Genomic DNA, 25,141 nt, shown 5'->3' with positions numbered 1-25,141 from the left:
GTCGTTTTCTCCACCCAGTAGTGTCTCCCACCACCGAAGAGGCTCCTTACCTGTTTCTGAGTGGCAGCAAGCGGTTCTTCCCTTCAGGAGGGCGCTGGGCTTCTCGTGCCGGCAGATGAGGGCCCGGCACCACTCACAGTGTTTTCGGACCTGGCAGCAGCTGAAAAGACACAGAGGACCCAGTCTGGGCAGGAGCCTGGCACAAGGGCCAGGGTGGCACAGCATCTGCCCTAGGGGCCTGCTGGGCAGCTCCAGCTCTAAACCAGCTCCAAACCAGCTCCCCATGGGGGCTTCTAGAGGGACAGGCACCATAGGGGGCTGAGGGCATTGTAGGGCAGTGGTTTTTTGGGGCAGATGCTGGCCAACAACAAAAGCATCTGTTGGCTGCCCTAGAGTATTTGCTCCGTTTCTGCAAGCTGACCTGGCTCCAGCTTCCCCAGCTGTCAGAGAGAACTGGTCCTCCACCCGGCTTTCTTGATAAAGAACCAGGTAGGTAACTCCACAAGTGTTAATGGCCTCAGAATTGGGACAAAGGACTGGGATAAAGTGGCCACCTCTAGCTGGCAGGGCTGTGAGGGTTTAGGAAGAGGTTATTCATCTGGTATTGCCTGTAGCAGAACAGGTAACTTGGATGGCTGAATTGACCATGGAAAAAAATGGAAGAATGAGTTATGGATCTCAATGTCTTTGAATCCTGCTTTCAGGACTAAAATTCTCTGGTTTTGGAACATTTACCCTCTCTGTAAACCTGTGTGACCCGGAGTCCTGAGGCATCAGGGTTATAAAGGCTCCTGCCTCCCTCTGTGGGCAGGAATGGAGGGTTTTCAGACTTTGCATGAAAAAAAAAAAGCCCCCAAAGAACAGAAAAGAAAGCACTGAGTGAGAGATGAGTTACCCACAGACGCTGCCAGCCATTTCCCTTGGGCTATCATGGAGAACTTTGTTTCCACTCATTCTAACCTTAATGCATATATAATTTATGTATCCCTGGGCTAGGGCTGGAGTTAGGAGAAATTTCCTAAGGTAAGCCAGGTGGCAGAGATGAAGAAATAAGCCGTTGCTGGGCTTCTCTCGGTATCTGGTGGGCATTTCATAATTCCCATCCCAGCCCCTGTCTTGGCACTGTCCTGCAGTGAGAAGCTGGAAAGGTTACTGGAGCCCCTGAATCTTTGGACAGCAGGGCTAAGGAGGAGGTTCTGAGACCTTCCTGCCCAACCTGCTCATGTCACAGGTGAAAACCGGGAGCCCAGAGCAGTGTGCCTGGGCATGAGGCCCTCCTGAGTTGCGGAGTCTGGGCTGGAAACAGCACATCCCATGCCAGGGGGCTCTAAAGGCCTTGGTTCCAGAGCCATCAATGACTACTTTCTCACAGTCAGCCAGCCAGGTGGGCTTGTCCTTGTCACTTCTCAGGAGCATCCCAGGGCAATAGGATCAAGGCCTCTAGATTCCTCCAGCGTGGGACAAGCTGGTCCCAACTTGGACCCTGCAACTCAGGAGGGCCCTAAGCCCAGGAAGCCAATAGCCTGGCAGGAGTGAGAGCTTAGTCTCTGGCTCATGGATTCTGAACTTGGACTCTGGCAGGGAGACCAAAGCTGGGAAGGGACACAGGAGTTGGGACTGGCCGCCTCCCTGGAAATGAGAGATGCTGTCTAGGCATCTAGATCATTCCTGTTTCCAGACAATCTGCCAAAATTAGCTCTTAGGTCCCCTGGGGAGGCCCACGTGGACCCCCAGTCTCGTTCCTAAGTCCCTGTGACCCTCCTGGCCATAGAAACAGGACAATGGAAGGATGGGGCGGCACACACAGCTACTGGCCATGAGAAGCAAGGCTGGCAGCCCACTAGCTTGCTCCTGCTCCTCAAGGAGGGTCCTTCCGAGTGGCAGAGCCTGGGCTGTGGCCCAGTCTGAACCACAGCTACTTATCTTCTCCGAGCAAACATGTTTTTTCCAAGGCCCCTGGAAGCAGAATGGATACTACTTGGTGGGGAGGGAAAGGCCAGCCCAGCTCAGACCTCAAACCTCACACCTCACCACTCAGTGCTGCCTTGGTCCAGGAGAAGGATGTGAGCAGGTTGTGGCTACTGTCAACAAGCTGGGGCTCTAACGGGTGCCTCATTGTTACCAGAACCAGGGCCATGTGTTTCAGATGTCTCAATAGCCACAAACCAAAGGGACAGTTTATCTGCCCAAATCTTAGGCAACCTTGGAGGGTGTAAGTCTGTCTTCCTGCATCGACATGTAGCTACTGACCACAACCTTCTCAGAGGGGCCCATCCACTGACCATCTCCCCCATGAGTTAACCTACACTGAATTGAATGGCAGCCTTTAACTGTTCTGTGACTTCCTTGTGCATATCCAATTAGGTATATTAGGTTGGTGCAAAAGTAATTGTGGTTTTGGCCTTAAAAAGTAATGGTGAAAACTGCAATTACTTTTGCACCAACTTAATAAATCCCCTAAGACTCAGACTTTAGATATTTCCAGGGAATAAATCTGGCATAGTTCCAAACGCTAGGAATATTGCACTGTATTCCCAGGGTCTCTGACTCTGCACAGCAGTCCAGTCAAGAGATATGGGCAAGCAAATGGGGCCAGGACACACCTGAAAAGGTCTCCCCTGGTCTAGGCCCCAGGGAGGCTTCCTGGAAGATACAACACAGCAACTGAGTTTTGGAAGATGAGGAGGGGCAGAGAAGTGGACAAAAAGAGGAAGGGCTGTGCAGAGTGATGGTCATCAGCCTGTAACAGCAACAATGGCCCTCGACATGGTTTAGTATTTGCAAAGTGACTTCTGCAGAGAGGAAGCACTTCTGCTGCGGATGGAAGGAGGCTAGGAGCTGTCTCTAGTCCTCTCTGGAGCACCTGCCCACTTCATCACTATTCTGAAGACTCCAACACAACCGTGGAAAGAATGAGCATGCCTTTGGTTCTGCACTGGCCTCCACAGTGCACGAACCCCCCAGCTGGGGATCCACCCAGGATGCACGAGGCCTTCGTGCAGCTTGGCTGCCACGCCATGCCAACAGTCATCAAAGTAGCATTTAGCTTTCCTGACAGCACTCAGACGTCGCAGAAATAAGCTGTGCTGAGGTGGCCCTGTTATCTGGATATACTGCGGATGTCCCTTGTAGGGGAGGCGGGCAGGGGACCTGGCCTTAGGGGCAGCAAGTACTCACTGTATCAGCACACATGTGATGATGAGGACAGCCAGGGCCACGATGGAGACCACCACCAAGGCGGTGATGGCCTGCTTCTTCTGACTGGCGGCCACCACGGCCAGGAGGTCCGCATGCTCACAGCGTGCACCAACGTACCCAGAATGGCAGCTGGGGAAGAAAGGAACATCAGTGCACTCTCCTGACAAAAGGTCTTGTTACCCTAGCTCTCCAGGGAGGGCTTTCCTGGAGGGACCCAGAGCCTGCAGGTAAAGCCCAAAGGGGCTCTGTCAGCTTTTGCAATTGGAGGGAAAGGTGTCAGCAAAATGCCTATTTCCCTGCCGCAGGCACCACTGCTTATGTGGAGAAGGAGGGGGAATCTAATCCTGATCATCTGCAGATGCAAGCTGTGGCTGAAGCAATCCGTGACTATTGTGACTGTGCCAAATCCTGGAGGAATAAAGGCAGCAAATGCGTTCATGACAAGCTTCATTGTGGCAGTTCATAAAAAATCCAGGTTAGTTTTAAACCAAATGTGTATTTTCAGAATTTCCGGTGATGAGAAAGAAAACACCTGAAACCAGTGAAGACATAGGCTTGTGGTTTGCCTTTTTATCTTCTTCAAGTTTAATTAGTTCTTCAAGTATTTACCAGGTTACTCAGCACCACTACCTGGTCATTGTAGGACTGGAGAAGTCACTACTCTCCTGTGAACCCTGGTGTTCTCCTGTCCATCAATACCTGGCCTACCTCCACCCAGGCTTAGTAAAGGCACAAGCAAGGTCATGTTTGAATGTGCGTGTAGCCTGTACAGTGTGGTGCTAATACCAGGTGATGTAATTCCTGGTATTGCTACCATTCAGAATCAGTCCTGGACATCAAGATTTTTAAAGCTCCTGGCTGATTCCAGTGGGCAGAGGAGGGCGATTCATTCAGAGGTTCTTTGGTATTAGTCTTTCAATCACAGCCCCTTGCTATGCACAAGTTGGTCTCAAAGGTGCTTCAGGATGTGCCCTGGCCATAAGGATGGGATGGTCATTTTCTTTTACAGGCATCCCCTCACCCTGAGCCACTAATCCCCCAAGCATGTGATTCTTCTTAATAAAAGATACTTAGCTTAGACACTGGTCCCTTTGTTACTTTGTTTTTCCCTTTGTATAGAGTAACGTTCTTATCGTCAATAGAAATCTAAGGTCGCCACCTCCTTTGCCAGGCGGGACTTTTTTTTTTTTTTTTTTTTTGAGATGGAGTCTCGCTCTTGTGCCCAGCCTGGAGTGCAGTGGCGGGATCTCGGCTCACTGCAACCTCTGTCTCCATTGTGCATCTCAACTCTGGCTACCTTTTCCACCTGGAATATCATTCCTCACTCTCCTCCTCAGGCTCCATCCCAAGGACCACATTCTCCAGAAGGATGTAATTTACAGACTCGTTCACATTCATTTTTGTCATCCATCCATCCATTCTTCCACAGCTCTCTTGGATCTCCCTAACCTCTCCTCCATGAACCCCCCCAGGACTATGCCCACCTTTCTGACTGCTCTTCTCTGACCAGCTTCACTTCTGGTCCCAGCCTTCTTGCTCTTGCAGGGCAGGGCTTAGCTCTACAGAAACCTCTGGCGAACCACTGAACAGAATGGTGCCGGGGAGCCTGGGCTTTGGAGTGGATTATCAGATCTGTAACCAGGAGTTGTAGACAAGCCAATGCAGAGTCTTTTGTGAAAGGCTCAGCATATAGGAAGGTGAGCAATCCGTGACAATTTCACACAGCTTGAAACGTTTCTACTTTAACCAGCAGGCTCTGGGAAAGAGGGATTCTAGCACCTTGCCTATTATTTGGCTCTAAAAACACTCGATTTAACACATCAGTACTGGAGACCCCAATACATTTCATTTAAATAAAATAGTGGCAGCCAAGTGCTAATTACAACACATAACATTTACTGCAAGCATTAGGCTGAACTCCTACATGAATCATCTCTTTTAATCCCAGCAATCACAACTGACCTGTGAGGTTGCGGCTATTAGGCTATTACTTACCTTGTTTGACAGATGAAGAAACAAAAGCTTCTAGAGGTTTGGGAACTAACAGTCTCACCCAGTAAGGCTACCTTTCTGGGTTAATGCAAGTTGGTTTGGAAGATACCCTGGGCTAGTGATTTAGTGACAAACACAATTCTGATCAGGCACAAGAGATGGGCTACTGATTGTCCTGGAGCGAGGTCTCCCTGCTGTCAGTGCAGCAACGTGCAAAGGTGCCCCCAGACAGTGCCGTCTTAACGCACCAAGGGAGATGATAACCCCCTGGGCTGGGACACACCTTGCTGACTTTCCACGCTTTTTCTACCAGAGGAACATTTGCCATTCACGCATGCTGGCCCCTGCAAATCAGCTCTGCTTTAAAACCGCCCCAGCAGGAGCCCCAGCCCCTTAGGAAAGTCTTCATGCCAACAAGAATGCCTATCACTCTAGTGTAATAGCTGCAAATGCTCAACTCCCAGTCCCACAGAGTGAGGGAGCCCAACATGCTTCTGAGCGAACACTTCCCCAAGGTGGGAGGCACGGGAGGCACCTAGGTAACTGCCTCATCGTTGGGACTCCAGGTCATGACCTAGAAGAGCTCCAAGAACAGTGCGTCTTAGCCCCAAGCAGCCCAGTGGGTCTCATCTACAGCTGGGACCTCCTCGATCAAAATCTCTCTGCAAATGGGGCCTGGACATTTTAAAGAAAGGGCCAAAAGGTAATTCTGACACAGCCAGAGTTGAGAGCCACCATGAAGTTTTTAACAGTGAAACCAACATTTCTCAACCTTGGCTGCCCATTGAAATTGCATGTAGAGCTTTCAAAAATCCTGATGTCCAGGCCACACCTTTAGATCAATTAAATCAGAATCTCTGGGAGTCAGTCCTGGGCATCAAGATTTTTAAAGCTCCCAGCTGATTCCAGTGGGCGGGGGAGGGCAATCCTTTCTCTTCCTAATTGTAATAATGGAAATGCTTCTCAGCTGCTCTTTATGACGAAAAAGAAAAAGGTTTGGTGACATACTTTAAAAAAAAAAAACTTCCCAAGCTTCTACTAATATTAGACTTAATTATGCTCATTATTTTAGGCACAAGTCACAGAAGGAGTGGGAAGAGTCACCTCACCTGGCTGCAAATGAATCACACTCGATCCAGCTGCTGTTCTCTCCTTTGCCTCAGGTAGGCGCTGGTTCTCACCTGGCTGCACATTCCACAGGGCTATGAGGCAGTGGGTGCACTAGGACCAAGGGCACGTGTATTGGGCTCACGCATTCTCAGCCTTTCAAGAACCAGATTCACCAAGTCCTATAACCACTGTGCTCTGGGGGCTGGGGAGGAGAGGGCTGGAGTATGGTCAGCCCTACTTACATACTCCTTCCGGCAGGACCTCACAACATCCCTTGGCTGCGGTGATGGTGCCAACAGCGGCCACAATAGCAAACACTTGAGCTCATATGCTGTGCTGGGAACTGGGCTTGAATGTTCTCCAGTGCTGTCTAATAGAACTTTCCGTGATCATGACAGTCTATATCTGGGCGGATGAATACAGCAGCCACTAGCTACCCTGAGGTATTCCATCCGAAAATGTGGCTAGTGAGACTGAGAAACTAAATTTTAATCAATTAATTTAAGTAGTCCCACTACTTAAGAGTCCAGTAGCTCTTGTCATAGGCAGCAATTGCTCTCTATATATTATCATCACTGGGTCCCCATTACAATCCTATGAAGTATTAGTATCCTCATTTTGTGCACAAAGAAACAGAGGCTTAAAGGGGTCAAGTCACTTGCATGGGAGACTCAGCTGGACTTTATGTTGGTCTTCCTGACCTCCCATCCATGCCTTTAACTGTGGTGTCCTCCTGCCTGGTGTGTGACCCCCACTCTGGGAGGACCTGCACTTTCTCCAGACCTGTGGATGGGAGTGATGTCAGCCTTCTTAACCCTACCCCCACCACCTGCTGATAGATCTATGTAAGGGGGCTCGAGTATCAACAAGAAAACTGTCCCCAATCCTAATCTCTGGGCAGGCGCCACCTTGGTCACGCAGGCAGCCAGTTATGAACTGATGGCGGTCAGGTCTCTTCAGGTGTTTAACTCTGTTTAGATTCCACTGGAAGGTTCTGTGGCCAGGGCCAGGTGGAATGTTTCCCTTGGCTGACAGGAATTTGCTTTCTACTTTGCTGTGGGAAAGTTGTCAGGGCGTTGGGTCACCAAGGAGCATTTGGGACAGGTAAGAAACTTCAAACTGGTTGCCAGGGGTAAACTTGTCACCCGGGTGGCTTCCTTCAACGGTTTTCCTTTGTTTGAAGGCTGCTGCAGGCAGCAGACCAATGGTGTGAGGAATCCGCCTCAGGGAAAAAGTGATGAGAGTCCTAACCCTGCATTTCTATAGCTTTACTGTCTTTGCAAATTCTCCTCCCATTAGTTTTCTGATGTGGTTGGGACTAGGGGATTTATTAAAGGGAGCTGTAAAATACCATCTAGGGTGCACCTGAAGCATAAATATCTAAGGCTAGTTTTCACCACCTTTGGCAGTCTGTGACTAGTTATTTGTTTAAACTTTTTTTTCTTTCCCTCATTTTATAGCGTGAGATGTCATTTTAGGTTCTCTGGAAACCTAAAGACTGTTGTTCTTATGGAGGACGGAGTTTAAGACTTATGATATTTTAGAAAGTGCTCCCTCTCTCGAGACTAGAATCCTGGCTCCCTGTGGGTTTGCTTGATGAGGCCATGACAGATGGGGCCTGACCTCAGGGTATGTCAGATTTATTGACCAGGATGTGTGTGTCAGCTTCCCAGGGCTGGGCGAGTCACAGGAGCAGGGACAGAATGTTCTGCTTTCTCTGCATGCACTCAAGAGTTTCTGGTCTAGTGGGAATTCATTAATTAGAACATTCTTTTGGGTACTGTAAATACAAAAAGGGATAAGGTGTGGTTCTGTCTTCCCAGAGCTCACAAGCCATCAGGGGGGTAAGGAGTGCCGTCAGAGGGGCCTGCAGAGGACCCTGTCCCAGGGCTGAACACATGCAAGCCCCAAGGGGTCCCACGGATGGCAAAGTGAGCCAAGTGGCCTGGTGTAAGCAGAGCAGCAGGGCAACAGGTGACCAGGGACCAGTGTTCCACGTTGCTGTCGGGAATTTTGGGGAGAGGTGGAGAATGAAGGGCTGGAGAGCGCGAGCCCTATCTGGGGCGGCACACCTGAGTGAGTCCCGGCTGAGGGGCTGCGTTTGGAAGTTCAGGCCCGGTGTTGCCATTCTGCTTATTCAAGAGGAGCTGGACGTCTGCATGGAAATGTGAAATCTGCCTTCTAAAATGCTGACAACTGATTAAAGCCATCTAAGAACAGTGTGGCTCACTATCTGTTGCCATGTAAAGCATTTCTGTAGACTGAATAGTGTCCCTGGGCCATCAAGATCCAAGGGGGAAACTGAGGTAAAGAGGTGTAATTGTTTGCATGGCCATGCCTCCCCCAAGATGGTCAGCTTTTCCAAATGTGAGTATGTCTCAGCTGTCTCTGTAGCCCCGCACTTGGCCCAGAGGAAAAACTTGTTATGAGTTTGTGGTCAGGGGACTGAGCTTGGGGATGACCCTGACCTTTCTCAGGAGAAGGGTTAATTTGCAGGGGGAAAATGCCTGGAAACAAAAGAGCTGAGTGGTTTGAGGTGAATTTTGCCAAGCAGAGGCACAGCAGCCTCTGGGCAGCAGCTGGGAGCATGGGTTCTGGCGCTGGAATGATGGGACTGAACCCCACCTCTGCCAGTTACTAGCTCTGGGACTCTGGGCAAGTTTCTCAACTTCTCTGAACCCCGGCTTTCTCACTTATACAACAAGGGTAATAATCCCTACTTGAGAGGGGAGTTGTGAGGGATCCATGGTTATGGTATGCAGAGTGCTGGGTACCATGCCTGCCATGAACTAAGCTTTTATTGAGCACTTACTATTATTATTAATAGTAATGTGTATGATGTGAATGTGGAGAGATGGCCAATCACCCTGATTAGCAAAGTGTAAGGGTGCGTGAATGTGATGGACAGTTATAATATTTCCCTTTGGCCAAGAGCAGGGCTCGGGACTAAGGGGAATGGGAGAGCAGTCACCCACCCTAGCGTTCAGAAGGCTTCCAACAGCTGAAGAGGGGGCTCCTCCACCACACAGGTGGCTGTGGCTTGGCTTGCCTGGCTGCCAGCTCTTGGAAAATTTACACCAGCCCTGATCTGGTGGGGAGGGCACCTGAGGAAGAAAAACTGAGCTTCTGACTCGCTTTGGGTCAGAACTTGGTAAAGACCTGCTCTTTTTCTCCAAAGAGGATTCTCTCAACTCATAGCCCAGTACACAAGAGGCCCTGTATGCTTGATTCTGGGCCGACCCCTGGACGTGGCTGGTGGGAGAGTACCTTCTGCCTGTTGTACAGGGAAGCTTTCTGATATCTGGGTCAAGAGGGCAAACTTCCTTCAGGGCCAGTGTTTTTCCACAATGACAAGGGCACTCATGAAAACAACCCCATCAGTCCCCCAGGGGCCCCTAGTATGTTAATTATTAATAAGAATGATAATCATGAATAATGACAGTGTCTATCATCATCATCGTGCTTTGTATTAACAGGGTGCGGAGGCCTGTCATCTGGAGGAGTTTCTTAGCCCTGCGGTGTTCCGAGGAGGAGGGTGGCCAGTGTGCCTCTCCTTCTTCCTCTCCAGGTGAGGCTCAGAGGCACCCTGAGGGGCCTGCCCAGGCTCATACAGCTGCACCTTAGACAGAGGAAAGCCCTGCCCACACCGCCTACTGCAGCAGGCTCTCCTGGTCCCCAGGCTCCTAGGCTGATGCATCTGATGGCCTTAAGTATCATGGCTAAGAACTCAGCTTCAGGAGCCAACGAGGCTGGTTCAAGTCCAGGCCCTGCCATGCGGGCTGGGTATAGCCTCTCTTTCTTCTTCATGGGGTCAGTATGATTAAATGAGTTAGCACATGGATTGTACTTCAAACAGTACTTGACATGAAGCCAAAACTTTAATAGGTGCCAGTTTTTATTAACGATTAGTATGAAACTGCCAATCCTCAACCATATTTGACCTACAAAAATGGCAATTTCATATGGATCCATGACTCTTAACTTGGGGGCAATTTTGCCCTGCAGAGGACATTTGACAATGTCTGGAGATATTTTTGATTGGCACGGCCAGGGATAGTAGTGCTATTGGCATCTAGTAGATAGAGGCCAGGCATACCGCTGACATCCTTCAGTATACAGGTCAGTTTCCACAACAGAATGACCCAGCTCCAAATGTAATAGTGCCAAGGTTCAATATAGGTCCCCCTAATAGTATTCTATTATAGACAGACTGATTGTCTTTGACTATGTCTTTCTGAAACCCACATGGCTTCCATTGCCTAAAGAATAAAGACAGCTTTCAACGGGCTCTGGCCTTCAATTTATCTCTAAGCTGGTCTCCTCTCTGTCTCCCTGGTGTAGCCACACTGATCTGCATTAGCAGGTCCCCTGAGCACGTGAGGCCTGGAACAACCTCTCTACTCCCCCCCAACTGGTCTAACCCTAACACCTGCTCTGGGAAGCTTTCTTTGAGTGACTTTCTTCCCCAACCTGGTTGACTGTGGCAATCACCGTGCCTCTGAACTAATGTGATTCCCAGGTCCCACTCCTGGAGATTCTGATTCTGTAGGTCAGAGCAGGGTTCAGTAATACTTCAAGAAGCCCCTCAAGGAGGATGATGCTCAGCCAGGTGTGGAGACCGCCATGCATGTCCTGCATCTTTATTTCTAAGTTGCTCCTGGTTCTGTTACCATTTATGTACACTAGCCCTTTGCCTGCGCTTCTGGCTTGTTTTATGAGCTGGATTGTGAAGATGCTGGAGGGCAGAGACCACATCTTAGAGACTTTGGCCACTCAAAGGTATCCATCCCAGTGCCTTGTGCTCCAGAAATTCTAAGTTATGAATTAAATATGAATCCAAGAATTTTCAGACTTTGCTAAACCCATGGATGACCTGAGATGCTTGTTAAAAATGCAGAGCCCCAGGCTTGAACTTCCCAGGGTTCTGCCTCAGTGGCTGTGGGCTGGGGGCCCTGGAACCTGGATTTTTAGCCATCTGGTTTTGAAAAAGGTGTCCCTCAGCCCACTGTTCCAATCCTCTGACACATCTGGCTCCAAGGGTCTTGGGGCCTCTGGCAAGTCTTGTGAAGGTAAATGCTCTTCTAATTGGATGTTGGACTGACCCCAGCCCCAGATCTCCAGGAGAACAGGGGATACTTACACACATGCTGGCTTGTCCTCCTGCACCAAAAACCTGCAGGTTCCATGGAAGCAGAACTGAGTGTGGGAATCTGGGCAGTCATTAAAATGGGACACCACTGCTGCGGCCACGGGCGGGTCTGCTGGGGGAGAGGAAAGATGCGGGCTCAGATCCAGGAACAGCTGACGTGCATACCCCACACCTCCCACCCTACCAGTCAAGAAGGTGGAGCCCCTGATGGCTGGGACTTTGGGTTCTCACCTGGGGCACACCCTCCTCAGCTCTCACTTACTTTCTAAAGCCTAAGACAGGCCTAGAGCTCCTGTATAGCGTGCTTTCCAGCTTTTTGTTTTTGTAAACAGCAAAACAAATTTCCCCCCAAACTAATGTAATTCAAAGATAACAGAGCAATTTTGCTATTTCAACACAAGAGCTACCTAATTTCACTTTTGCAAAGTGACAGTGATTTTTTTTTAGATAGCTTTCATAAGAATCTGTTTTGAAAGCAAGAGAACAGAAAGGTACAAAAGAATATTTTGTAACCATTAAATTGATGCAGAAGCAGAAGAGTTAATGATGCAAAAAGGTGCTTATGATATACAGTAAGTTAAGTAAATGGGTTTCCAGTATTGTCTATATAGTATGATCCTCCTTAAAAAAAAACAACAACAACACAAATAGAAATTAGACATGAAGGAGTCTGGGAAGGACATACACTAAGATGGTAGCAGGGCTTCTCTTGGTAGGATTAGGAGTGATAAGGCTATAAAGATTAAAGTCCCATTACTGGGTATATACCCAAAGAAATGTAAATCATTCTATTATAAAGATACATGCATGCGTATGTTCGTGGCAGGCCTATTCACAATAGTAAAGACATGGAACCAACCCAAATGCCCATCAATGACAGACTAGACAAAGAGAATGTGATACATATACACCATGGAATACTATGCAGCCATAAAAAGGAATGAGATCATGTCCTCTGCAGGGACATGGATGAAGCTGGAAGCCATTATCCTCAGCAAACTAACGCAGGAAGAGAAAACCAAACACTGCATGTTCTCACTTATAAGTGGGAGCTGAACAAAGAGAACACGTGGACACAAGGAGGGTGTGGGGGGAGAACACTCACTGGGGCCTTTTGTGGGAGGATGTGGGGGGATAACATTAGGCAAAAGAACTAATGGATGCTGGGCTTAATACCTAGGTGATGGGTTGTTATGTGCAGCAAACCACCATGGCACACGTTTACCTATGTAACGAACCTGCACATCCTGCACATGTACCCTGGAACTTAAAAAAATTAAATAATTAAAAAAAAAAGATTACTTAAAGCAAGAAACCCATATGAGAGCAGCACAGTCAGTGTTGGGAAATTCTTTTCTCTTTCCCATAATGAGGAGAGAGAAAAAAGAGCCGAGTAGGGGCTGAGACGGGTCCTACTCAGAGCCCTAGTACCATGACTCTCACGAGCTTGGGGTGGTCACAAAACCTCTCAGCGTTTTCCATCCCTGGCTTTCAGACAGGAATAAAAATAGCCAGCCAATTCGGAGCACCATCATGCACAACAGACCTGCTGACCAGGCAGTACTTTGGGCTTATTTTATTCCACTCCCATTTTGTCCAAAGTAAATTTGAGGCATGGTCTGTAGCTATTTCAAGACAGCTCCATCGATATAGTCTCCATTGCTTCTTTCAACAGGTCCTCGTATGCTTCTCTTTTGGGTATTTCAGGAGTGGGTCTTTCCCAGTTAGTTTTTTTTTGGGGAAAAAAAACATGTTCCTGGAGCTCTTGCTCTCTGAGAAAGGACAGAACATTTCATATCTTGGGAGATTTTAGACCATCACTAAATATTAAACTCCTGTTACTATCTTTCTATTCATGAGCTGCTTCTAGAAGCGTCGTCATTTTAGAAATCCCATAATTCCAGGGGGGAAAAGCAGAGGCTAAAAATACAACAGAATCCTTGACATTGAAGGAGACACATTGCGTAGTGGTTAAAAGCATGGGCTTTGGAGTCAGAGACACAGGTTTGAATCCTGCCTCTGCCACCTGAAGCAGCTGGCCTCTCCTAGCCTGCCTCTGCAGCTACAAGACAGCGGGTCCCCCTGCCTCCTTGGTGCCTCTGCGGTTGAATGAGGTAATGCTTGTTAAGTTCTGTACTCAAGAGATTGTGTGGTATGACACTCGGCTGTTAGCTCTCCTGTTGTCACCACTGACAATCCCAAGATATGAATGAATATCCACATGTGATAAAACCACTACAGTATGTAATCCCCCCATACATTCAGTGAGGTGTAACTAAAAGTCCAAGTGTCCCCTTTAGCCCTTAATGACAGTTACTGTCTTTCACACATGAGGACAAGCAGAGAAGCCCAAAGCCAGGTAGAGATGTCGACCTGGGGCTGCTGGACCCTCCTCTGAGCAGGAGTCTGCAGGACTGCTGGGTCCAGTTGCCTGGGCTGGTTACAGTCACCTGCATGTGCTTGGCTTGAGTGGTTGAAGAACAGGCCCAGTCACTGGCTAACAGTAGACGCTGGATGCTGAATTGAGACAGGAAGGGTCTGCTGTAGTTTTGCATAACTGGCTTCTCTGTGCTCACTGAACTTGTCAAGGAGCAAACACAGAGAGATGAAGGGGCCAGACTCTAGAGGCCAGTGCAGGCTGGCAAGGCAGCAAAGCTTCATCCGTACTTACAGCCACTTCCCATTGCTCGCATTAGCACCTGAGCTCCGCCTCCTGTCAGTTTAGCAGTGGCATCAGATTCTCACAGGAGCGGGAAACCTACTGTGAACTGTGCATGTGAGGGATCTAGGCTGTGTGCTTCTTATGAGAATCTAATACCTGATGATCTGTCACTGTCTCCCATCACCCCCAAATTGTACTGTCTAGTTGCAGAGAAACAAGCCCAGGGATCCTCCCGATTCTACATTATGGTATTTCATTACATATTACAATGTAATAATAATGGAAATAAAGTGCACAATAAATGTAACAAGCTGGAATCATCCTGAAACCAGCACCCCTACCAAGTCCGTGGAAAAATTGTGTTCCATGCAACTGGTCCCTGTTGCCAAAAAGGTTGGGGACTGCTGGGCTAGTGGATCTCATTTGATGTACATGTTCAAAAAGGCTTTTGACAGGCTCCACAAAAGGCCGTTTAAACCACCACCTCCAAGTGGCTAGAGGAAGTCCCTTTTTCAGGGCTTTGGGCTGAGTTCCTCCAAGTGTGATCTGCAGACAGACAGCTTCACATTCCCCTGAGTTTGCCTGCCACCCATACCCAGCCTAGATCTACTGAATCAGGATCTCTGGGGTGAGGCCCAGAAATCTGTGGGACAAACTTGCTGGGTGATTTTTTAAAGTCAGGCCTATTGAAATAGAATTGCTATACTGTAATGTTTGCCCTGCAGGTAATTTACTTATTTATTTATTATTTATATTTTTATTTTGAGACAGGGTCTCACTTTGTCATCCAGGCTGGAGTGCAGTGGCACGTTCATGGCTTAGGGCAGCCTTGACCTCCTAGGCTCAAGCAATCCTCCCACTCAGCCTCCAGAGTAGCTGGGATTAACACGTACATGCCACTGCACCCAGCTAATTTTTGTATCTTAGTAGAGAGACAGAGTGTCACCACATTGCCCAGGCTGGCCTCGAACTCCGGGGCTCAAGTGATCCGCCTACCTCGGCCTCCCAAAGTGCTGAGATTATAGGTGCGAGCCCCACGTCTGGCCTCCTGCAGGTGATTCTGATGCACACTAACGTTTGAGATGCAGGCTTGTGTTACACAGAAGCAAAGGATAGATGGGCTCTTGCAAAAGTGGAAAGGCCAGGGTCCTTTTTCGAGTTGATTACCTTCCAGCTCTTCAAACTCCTGTGTGATTCTAAAGCCTGAAATCGGCTGAGGTTCTTCGTGGTAAAGTATTAGGTCAGTAGAAATACACTCAAAGAAAGAGAAAACTTGGAATCTGTTTTAGAACACTTCTCCAAAACTGGTGAAGGGTGGACTCTGCTACGGTCTCATTTAACCCCTATTGATGGATACCTTTGCCTCTTTTTATAAATGACATGAGGTGGTGTTATAAAAATAGGTACCATAAAAAGGCAATGCAAACGAGAAACAAGTGTGTGTGGGAGAAAGAGAGAGAAGGAGAGAGATGGGAGAGAGGGACATAAAAGGGAAGAAGGAGGGAAGGAGACAGGAAGGGAGACAGAGAGTAGAGAGAGACGGGGGTGGGGTTATGAGAGCGATAAGAAAGAGAAGGAAGAGAAGGAGAAGAGGGGAGGGAGGGAAACAGGAAGAAACAGACAGGCAGGCAGTGAGAGAAGGAAGGAGAGATTGGGCCAAAGGAAAGTAAGGGTAAGGAGCAGCAATGAGCAAAACAGGCACCAGGTTAATACACAAAGACGGATATCAGAAAATCACACGCACATGCCAAAACTGAGGGACAAATCTAACTCTATGCCTCCTGGCAGTCTTAGCAAGGATGCATAAGGTTCATTAGATAGGAATATATATACCTGTTCTGCACAAGCTGGACAGGCTCAGCTTTCTCCAAGTCTGTGGTTGGAGAGCAATGGTCAGAGAGCAACTTCTCTTCTTCTGCGGGGGTTTTTGAAGGGGACTTCATGTGCTATAGTGAATGACATCCTGAACAATTTCCCAAAGAAGCATCTGCCTGTGTAAACCATCAGTTCCTTCACTTCACACAGCTCACTAAGAAGCCAGAAGAGTCCAAGCTGTGAAGAAGCTCCATGCAAAAGTAACAGTGATGGCAGATGACACATGGTGGTCTCCCTCTGTGTATTCAGAGACCAGAGTGGAAACAAGCCTGAGGCTTAGAGTGCAAGTTCCTGGTCCTCCGTAATTCCACCTGTCTGCCTCAGCCCAAAGGGCAGAGAGGATGAAGGGGGCGTGATGCTAGTGGATTATCATTAAAAGGTTGTTTATTAAAAAAAAACCCTTTTCCTGACTACAACCATGATACATTCACTCTCGAAACTTTTTCAAAAGTTTCAAGACATTTTCTCATTACAAAAGTGATATATTTTAGGAAATTAAAATAAATCAATATATAATAAATACCATATTAGAGAATAAAACCCATCTGTAATCCACTATGTAGAGAGAACCATGTAAGTACACACTGCATGCGAACATGCACCTAAGCTTACTCTTTCTATTCTGTTATGTGCATTCTACCCCCCCCCCCATATAACCAAACTTCTTAAAAACAAGCATTTAATTCAAGTTCGAGGTTCTTTGCGCAGGGTGCTGTCCTGCCCCCACCACCCAGGAAGTTCAATGTGCACCATGTGCAGAACGGGTTCCGCTTCCACTGGCATATTTGGCAGCTTTGGAGCTTGCCACAGGTTTTCTAATAGGGGATGTGATTCAAACTTGAGACCTAAGTAGACAGGGAGGAGTGGGCCAAACCGCAGTCCCAAGGGCGAGCCACACTGTGGCCACTCTGCTCTTCCTGTGCACCTTTAGGGTGAGCCAGCTCCAGGAGGGGCAGCATGGGGGCTTGTGCGTCCCTAGGGTGCTGTGCAAGCCTTGTGAGCTGATGTGCTTTACTAAAGCCATCTCCAACAAGTGACGGGGGAGTAACTGTTCTCATTTGAGGGCCTTTAAAGGTGTTTGTCTTAGATCCCCCCAGACTCAGCAAAGAACACCCCCAATACCACAGCAGGGTCAGCCCAGGCAGACAAGGCTATTCCTATGAAAGGCACTTTGGTGAAGGTAGGGGAGGGCAGGGACAGGGATGTCACTTACTGAGTGCTTGCTAAGTGCTGGGGGCTTTCCTTACATCATCCCCCAAGTCGAGGCAGGGTAGGCGGCCTGCTTTAACCTAAATAGTCTCCATTTTTTAGATAAGAAAACTAAACTGAAGCTTAGACAACCTTGTCAATGGGCAAGGGTTTGCTCAGTAACTTAGAGTACCACCTCCTCCTTGGGGGGCAAACCTGCCTCTAGTTATTTTATAAAGATGAGCATTACAAGGCAACCCCCAAATTCCTGGTATCTTTCCTAAGAATGATTCTCTCAGCCTCTCTCTCAGAGTCTGCCTCTGTCTTTTCTTCCTGCTTTTCTCTCTCTCCCTATTTTTTTCTCTACCTCCCTTCTCTCTCCCTTTCCCACTCTATTGTTTTTTTCTGAAAATTCAAGACAATCGCGAGTGAGGGAAGGAAAGTCCTAGAGACTTAAAAGTAAAAAAAAAAAAGAATCATTTAGAAAAGGAAGGTGGCAAAGGCCAGCAGGGAATATCCAAAGAAAGTCTCCCCAAGATGTGCCAGCTGAGGGCAGAGAAGGACTGGCGCTGGCCCCCAGGACTCTGGCCCATCTCCTCCAGACACCAAGTCTGAGTAGCACTCGGGGCTGACGATAGGAAAAGCAAACGTTCCAGGTTTTGGAACAGACCTCATATCGAGCCCACCAGCAGCTGGAGTTTCAAAGCCACTCAGTTCCTGTTGCCATGAAATTTATGAGAGGCCCCTCCAGCATGTTAACCAAACGCACATCTTGCAGACACCACTGCTCTCTGGGGAAGCTGTGAAAGCTTTGCCCAGAGACCACAGACCCACTAATAGGGCCTGGAGCCCAACCCCACTTACAGGAAGAGGGTCTGGAATAGCAATTGAGGGGCAGGGAAATCCCCCATCCAATTCACAGGAGGGGTCTCCGCAGTTCAGGGGAGCCAGGGAGACAGCCATCTGGACAGCTCCTTCCAACAGCCCTGCTCCCCTGGGGGCAGCGTCCACACCACTGAGCACAATCACCCCCTTTAAAAGCAGCCCTAATTGGACTTCATGCTGTGCTGGTCAGTGGGAGCCGGCTGAGCCCGTGGCTCTTAACTCTCTTCCCCAGATGTCAAAAGTTGTGAACACGTTTGCCCATTGCAGAGCTTACATCATTTATAGCCATTTCATAACTTCCTCAGATATCGTGGCTAACTTTCTAACAATTTAATCATGACGTCTGGCTTTTTAGCAGGAACTTTCAGCCAAAGTTTCTGACCTGGGACTAAATATTTTGTCTTCAGATACTACAATGGCAAAGCCAACTAATACTTTCTGGATGTCTAGGAGAAAAGGCAGTAGATTAATTTAGTAAAGATGGGAGTCAGCAGTAGCTACTGGGGAAGCTGAGGGGGTATAAATCTGATACTCCCAGGTATCAAGGCCTCCATTCCACCCCGAGGCCAGGCTGGAGTCACCCAAAGCTCTGGACTCAGCTCTGGGATGGGAGGCTGGCTTCAGGGCAGCAGCAGGCCCAGTTTACAAGGGTGGAACTCCAAGCTTGGGAGGCGATGCGTGAACCTGCAAAGGCAGCTATGGAGTGAAGGAGAGGCTGGTGCAGAGGCTTACACTCGGGTGGCAGGACTGCTAAGCCAGAGCTTAGAGAAGTAAATGGTCTAGAACCCAGTGGCTGTCCAGAGAGACTTGGTGAGCAGGGGTCCTGCTCCCCTGGGCATATGGGGGGAGGTGAGGATAATTCTTACATTTTGTGAATGATCCCGAAGAAGAAGGGCACTGTCAGCATCTAGTGTGGCAATACTACTGACCTTTGCAGAGAGAGCAATGCCCCATCAAGGAAACTGATCGACAGGGGCATTTCCTGGGGCTGTGTGTGCAGGCAGAAGAACAAGAGAGTTTTCAAATGAGCGGCTGATGTCAGCAGAGTTACGGAAAAGGAATCCCTTTTTTTTTTTACTGTCACATTTACAGTAGGAAATTGATCTCAAGTGTTACCAACTAATGAGGGGAATTCAATTTTGCTGTCTTAGAGGGGGGAGTGTGGGATGGTGGAGATGAGATAAATATAATTATGCAACTCATTCATTATTAAACCTAAGATCACTGAAATTCTTTTAAATGATGGATATAAAACCATTTGAAAACAGAGTTTAGCTCTGCAGTACCATCATTTAAGAGAGAAGGGGCCTTCGTTGTAGTTAAGCAGTGAAAGAGAGAAAGGTAACTATAGTGCTACAGTTCTCTTGCTGTTCCACTTGTTCAGCTGGGTGGGGTGGGGCAGGGCCATTTTTGTCTCTACCATCCCCCAACCCCAGATTCTCAATTTACTGAGAGAACTCCTATGCTTAAAAGAGAACAATATTTTTCCTATAACATAATCCCTGAAAAATCTCCTAATTCTTCAGTGATCTTTTCCAGTATTGACCAAATCTGACCCTATTTGCTTTTTAACTTTCCCTGATCATACACTGACTTTAGATCCTACCCACCCCTCCATCCCCACTGAAGGGCAGGGACTCCATATTATCTCACTAAACATCAAAAGCACCCTGTGGGGTTAGCATTATTAGTCTCTATTTTTAAGGTAAGAAAACAAAACTGAAGTTGAGATAACCTTGTCAATGGACATGTAGCTGGAATGTAGTAGAACTGAAATTTGATCTGTTTTCTCTGATATTGAGATACTGAAGAGCTATAGAAAATTAGGATGCTACTCAAGTCCAGAAAGACAAATGCTGAGAAGGCACATGATCCCAACCCACAAATCACACTGGCAGTGAGGAAGGGGGAACACTTAACTAGTGAACATCTTCTAGTAATCAGAAAGGGGCACTTTCAGGAGAAACAAGAGGAAGTATTACTTTATTTGGGGGAGGAGTGGGGAATTATACATATGGAAATTATTATTCTCACAAGGGAGCAGTGGTTGAAAATACAGATGCAAAAGAGATTTCTCCATGTCCAGGGATGATGGTTAATTGAGGAGCTGCTGGAAGTAGGGTGGTGGCTGGAACATGAGATGCTATCAGGCCTTCCACTAAGGGCAGGAACCTCTGGGCTACAGAGTGCTCTTGTCCAGCAGCTCAGAGCAGGCCTAAGGTGGACTTCTGAATTGCTTTTGCAGCTTCAAACAAGATGCTGTAGGGGAAACCTAAGGGAACATCTGAGCCATTTTAATAGCCTCTGACCATTTCTCCCTTTGGGAAAAACCCAAGGGGCATCAGATGTGATGGAACCAAATTCAAACAAAGATATTGGTAAAGAAGCAGACAATTTAGTTTCTACTTTCCTACAAAGATACTGGTTATTGATAACACAGCAGCCGTGTGTGTGTGTGTGTGTGTGTGTGTGTGTGTGTACTTGGAAAAAAGATACAGTCAGAAAAGCTCCAGTGGGGTTCATCATGCTTACTTTGAAGGCAAAAGCAGAGTTTGCATCATTTTGGTACCTTTTTCTTTTCCAACAGGGAGAAGAAAATCAGATAACATGAACACAGAAGTATTTTGCTAACTTTCAATTTTATCTAAAGTACCTGGTCTTAGAGTTTTTAACCCAATGTAGAATTTTCTGAGGTTGGACTATGATGATGATGATATTATTATTAGGAGCAGCTACTATTGGATTGTCCACCCACTGTAAGTGCTATGCCCAGCATTTTATAGAGAGAATTCTATTTAATCCCCACAAAAATCTTGCAAGGGAATCCTTACTATTTCAACTTACAGATGAGGAATGTGGAGCTGAGGGGGGTTAAAGATGTTCAGTGCTGCGAAGTCAGCAAATGGCAGAGCGGAAACCAGAACTCATGGTTGGTTTCCTCTAAAGCTCTCGCCCTTTCTAATACAGCACACTGTCACTTCAGAGGGCATGTGTGTGTGTGTGGGTGTGTGTGAGAGAGAGTTGAGAGTTAAGAAGTCATTATGGGCATCTTCCACACACTCAAGATGACTCTCATTTGGAAAATAAACAAATCAGGAATTACCAGGAAAATTTAGGGGCATTTTAGAATTAAAAGGGCTAAGAGTCCCAAGGCAAATGGCTTTAATTAGCAAAGAGGCTTTGGGAAATTAAAATAAAACCTCAGTGGAATCATGTTAAGTGCAGGCTAAAACCAGAGACTCTGTCCATCTAAAGGTGCACAACATACATACTTCAACTTGGCCTGTTACCTGTACCCTGATTCCCCCGGGAACACCACTGCCTCCCCGAAAAGGCACAAGGAGGAGAGAGGCAGGTATGAGACTCCACAAGCAGCCTGCCAATCACCATTCTATATTCCTTATGGATTAAAATGCAATGGAAATAGACAGGAAACATACTGGACGAAGATCACACTCTCTGCCGCTAAACTCCTCTTCTTCCTCATGACCCCATTCTCCAGCTCCCAGGTTGCTTCTTCTATCCCTACTACCTTGGTCTTAGTAATTTTAAGAAAAAAAAAAAAAAAAAAAATTAAGAAAATTACAGGTCATGATTTTGCTTTGAGGGCTGGAAGCTAAGCCTCCCCCTTTTCTTTTAATATGTGATAATTTGATTTCAAAGAGACAAATCATTTCCTTCTTTCATATCTTCAAACCAGAAAGCCCCTTATTGTAATTACATTCTGTTGGTGTCAACCAGCATTTGGAAAATGCTTTACTTCCAAGTTCCATTCACAAGGTAAACAAGGAGGTCTATGTTTGGCTCTCATCAGCTGGCTTTGAATGAGAATGTGAATGGCTCTGGGAACTGGAGCCCAGTCCTGCTGGATGGGGAATTCTGTTCTGGCTTTGTTGGAGAAACAGCCCCGTTAGAGCCCAGGGCTACCTGCCTTTGCAGTCTGTGTGTCTCTATTCTCCTTACAAATATCAAAATTGTTAGGTAAAGTGGTTGGCAGGAAACTCTCAATCCACCCTTAGGAAAAAATGCTTCCTCTTGTTGAGTCTTTGAACCATAATCCATTTAAACCCTCTACACTGAGCACATATAAGTATTATTGGGATGATTGTTTTTCTAGAACATTTTATGTCCTCAGAACTTTTGACCAGTGCCTTTTTCATCTGCAGTTTGCAGATGCAGTGTGGGTGGAAGAAGGATACTCCTCATTTTAAGTGAGGAAACTGAAGAATACAGAGATAAATTTAAGGCAAACTCAACAGTCTTAAAAACATAGAAGTGAATTTGTAGTTGGGACTATGTCCCATGACAAAAATGTGACTCTCTTTCCTACTCCCTCTGAGTTTTGTACAGATGATTTTGGTTGTCGTTAGATAAAAGCCTTTCAATCAAGATTATATTCAAGGGGAAGGAAGCTGAGATGTAAGAGAGTGGTTGAATTATATGCAATTATTTTCTTTTATACATTTTCAAATTTCATGAAGTGAGCATTTTAGAGTTTGAATGCAACCATTTAAAATTAAAACCCCGTAACATTATAAACACAGTTAAAGCTTAACCAATTTTTATTGTTAATGTTTTATTCACAGACAGAATTGTAGTGTTATAGAAGACTGGCCTTGAGGAATCTAGATTTAATCTGCACAAGAAAAATCATGTTACTGTCTCATGTTTTATCAATAAAAAGGAAGAAGCAGGAAGGAGACAAAATAATCATTTAGAGAAGACAGAAGATGCTCAGAAGAAAGATGTTTGGTAAGAGATGACCTCAGGCTTGGTCTCTATGGACAGAAACCTCACACACTCCCACCATAAACAACAAAATCCCAAAAGAGTATGGCCTATTTGATCCATTCCATTTCCAACCACTATACTTATATCACTTTTTTTTCTTTTAATTGAAAGAGTTCAGCTGGGAAACTGCTCTCTGAAGGAGGCAGGGAATATGCAAAAGATAAAGTGTGGGCCAGAGACTCCCAGAAGTTCCCCTAAATCCGGAGTCTTTTTCTCCTGAGAAGAGAGACTACATTTCCCAGCGTCCCTTGCAGTTAGGTGTGCCCGTGTGACCAGGATATGGCCAATGGATCTGAGCAGAGATAACATGCTCCACTTTCAGGCTTGGTCTATAAGAACCTCCCTGTGTGACCTCCCTTTGTCTTTTCCCAGCTGCTGTCTGATTAGAGAGGCTCCCGCAGGACATGGAGGAGGGAGGAGCCACAGGATGGAAGAAGCCTGGGTCCTTGAATAAGCACATGGAAAGAAGTCTGTAGGGCCAGGAAAACCTGCAGAGCCTTTGATATGAGCAGGAAATAAACAACATTTAGGGTTTATCTGTTACAGCAGGGAGTGTTACTCTAATGCCAAGCCTGAAGTCTGAACAGTGTTTAGGGGTTGGTTACAGAATTTCTGATGTGGGATGAATCCTCACAATAAATCATATCCTTTTCTGTCTTTCTCTGTCTCTTCTGGGAGCCTCACCCAAACACCAACATGCCCTGTGCTTACAATCTGAAATCAATCTGGCCCTGATTGGGAGACTCCACTTTGAAACCCTGGTCCCCAGCTTAAGGTCTGTTCTGTCCGTTCTCCATCCTGGAGGGATCAGGTCGACCTTCACAAACCTCTTCAGGAGTAGTAAGTCTTTTGGGGTGAAGAGTGAGATCAGCTTTGTAATTTGAACAAAGTGTGGATGGGGCAAATGCTGCTTCTGCAACTTTATAAAACAAAATATAAAGTGGTGCCGCCACAATTGACAGCAGGCAGGGCACAACTGTTTTGATGGAAATGCTATACAGCTGATGCAAATTTACTGCATTCTCAAAACCCTCGGGCAGAAATCGCCAAGGCAGGACAGCATGGTAACTACTATAACATCAATCTTCTCGACATAGAAGATGGGTGCCCTACAGTTCTCCAGATGGCCATGATCATGTATCTCACCAGCTGCAAAATCTTAAATCGATACCACTGGAAAAAAAAAAGCATGACCATCCTGGCTGGCCCAGAATATCTTGATCATATCTTATTATAACTGGGAACTTCTCATCCATCCATTCTTTAGTTTTACTGATAATGGGTTACACATCAAATAACTTTTTATAACAGCCCCTACAAGGGATTTTATAATTTGTCATTTAAAAAGTTATGCATCTTCATTGTATAATTTTTGGAAATACAAATGTCCTAAGCAAACGACTTGCCATCTTATCACTGAGAAGAAATAACTTGTGTTTAGAAAACATTTTACAAATGCTTATTATTTTTAGTAGGTTGCCTTTTTTGTCTTTTGTATAAAAGATCATGTTTCTTTGACTTCTTTCCTCTTTTGTGGTGATTCAGAATATAAATACTCTTTATAATGTATTGTTTACATTTTTAAAAAATTTAGTTTATTTTCTCAATTATCAATGTTAAAAATGAAATTTGATGTGTCATTTGATAAAAAATTAGCATACTTACTTCCTCCTTCTTTTTCTTCCCAGTTACCAGTTTTTATTTCTGTCATCTGATTTCATATCCTCATTATTTTATATATAAAACTTACGTTTCAATAATTAATTTTGACATCTGTACTAGTATAACTAAACTGACAACAGTTGCTTGGACACATTATCACTGGTTTTGAAAAAATTATATCCTCCCCATTTGGGGGTTTTTATCTTGATACAGCTGTTATCTAGTTGAAGAGGCTCTTTGGACATTTTTTCCAGGAAGGGCATGTGAAAGGTATATCCATATAACGAAATATTATATGTCTGAGAACATCTGTGTTTCATTCATGTACATGGCTTTGCATATGAATGACAACTTGGGTCATGAGCTTTGGACCCCATAGGCCTTCCACCACTGACTTCTGGCTTGTAGCTGACGAAAAAACTGAAGCTAGATTTACTATATTCCTTTGTAACCTGTTTTTATTTTCACTTCAGTGCTTTTAAGACCTTTTCTTTGCAATGAGAACTGGTTAAATTACCCTGAAGTTAATGCTTTCGATCTTAAGGACAAGTCTTTTTCAGCTTAAGAAAGTTCTCTTCAATGATCTTTGATGATTGTGTCCGCCTTAGTTTTGTTTTTTCGTTTTGGAA

At 46.3% G+C, this 25,141-nt stretch overlaps 1 protein-coding gene across 1 annotated transcript in view; it reads right to left on the bottom strand.

Moving 5' to 3' along the window:
- TGFA (transforming growth factor alpha) overlaps window positions 1-25,141 on the bottom strand; it is a 103,578-nt gene that overhangs the window by 2,981 nt on the left and 75,456 nt on the right. Inside the window, exons 3-5 of the mRNA XM_058428588.1 lie at window positions 11,441-11,558; window positions 3,178-3,327; window positions 51-160 (exon numbers count right to left, since the gene is read on the bottom strand). Of these exons, the coding sequence (XP_058284571.1) occupies window positions 51-160; window positions 3,178-3,327; window positions 11,441-11,558 (378 nt within the window). The remainder of the gene's footprint in view (window positions 1-50; window positions 161-3,177; window positions 3,328-11,440; window positions 11,559-25,141) is intronic.

This window comes from Hylobates moloch, unplaced genomic scaffold (assembly GCF_009828535.3).
Source record: "Hylobates moloch isolate HMO894 unplaced genomic scaffold, HMol_V3 SCAFFOLD_15, whole genome shotgun sequence".
Classification (NCBI taxonomy): Eukaryota; Metazoa; Chordata; class Mammalia; order Primates; family Hylobatidae; genus Hylobates; species Hylobates moloch.
The sequence above is the reverse complement of the archived record's forward strand: the minus strand, read 5'-3'. Positions and strand labels throughout refer to the sequence as shown.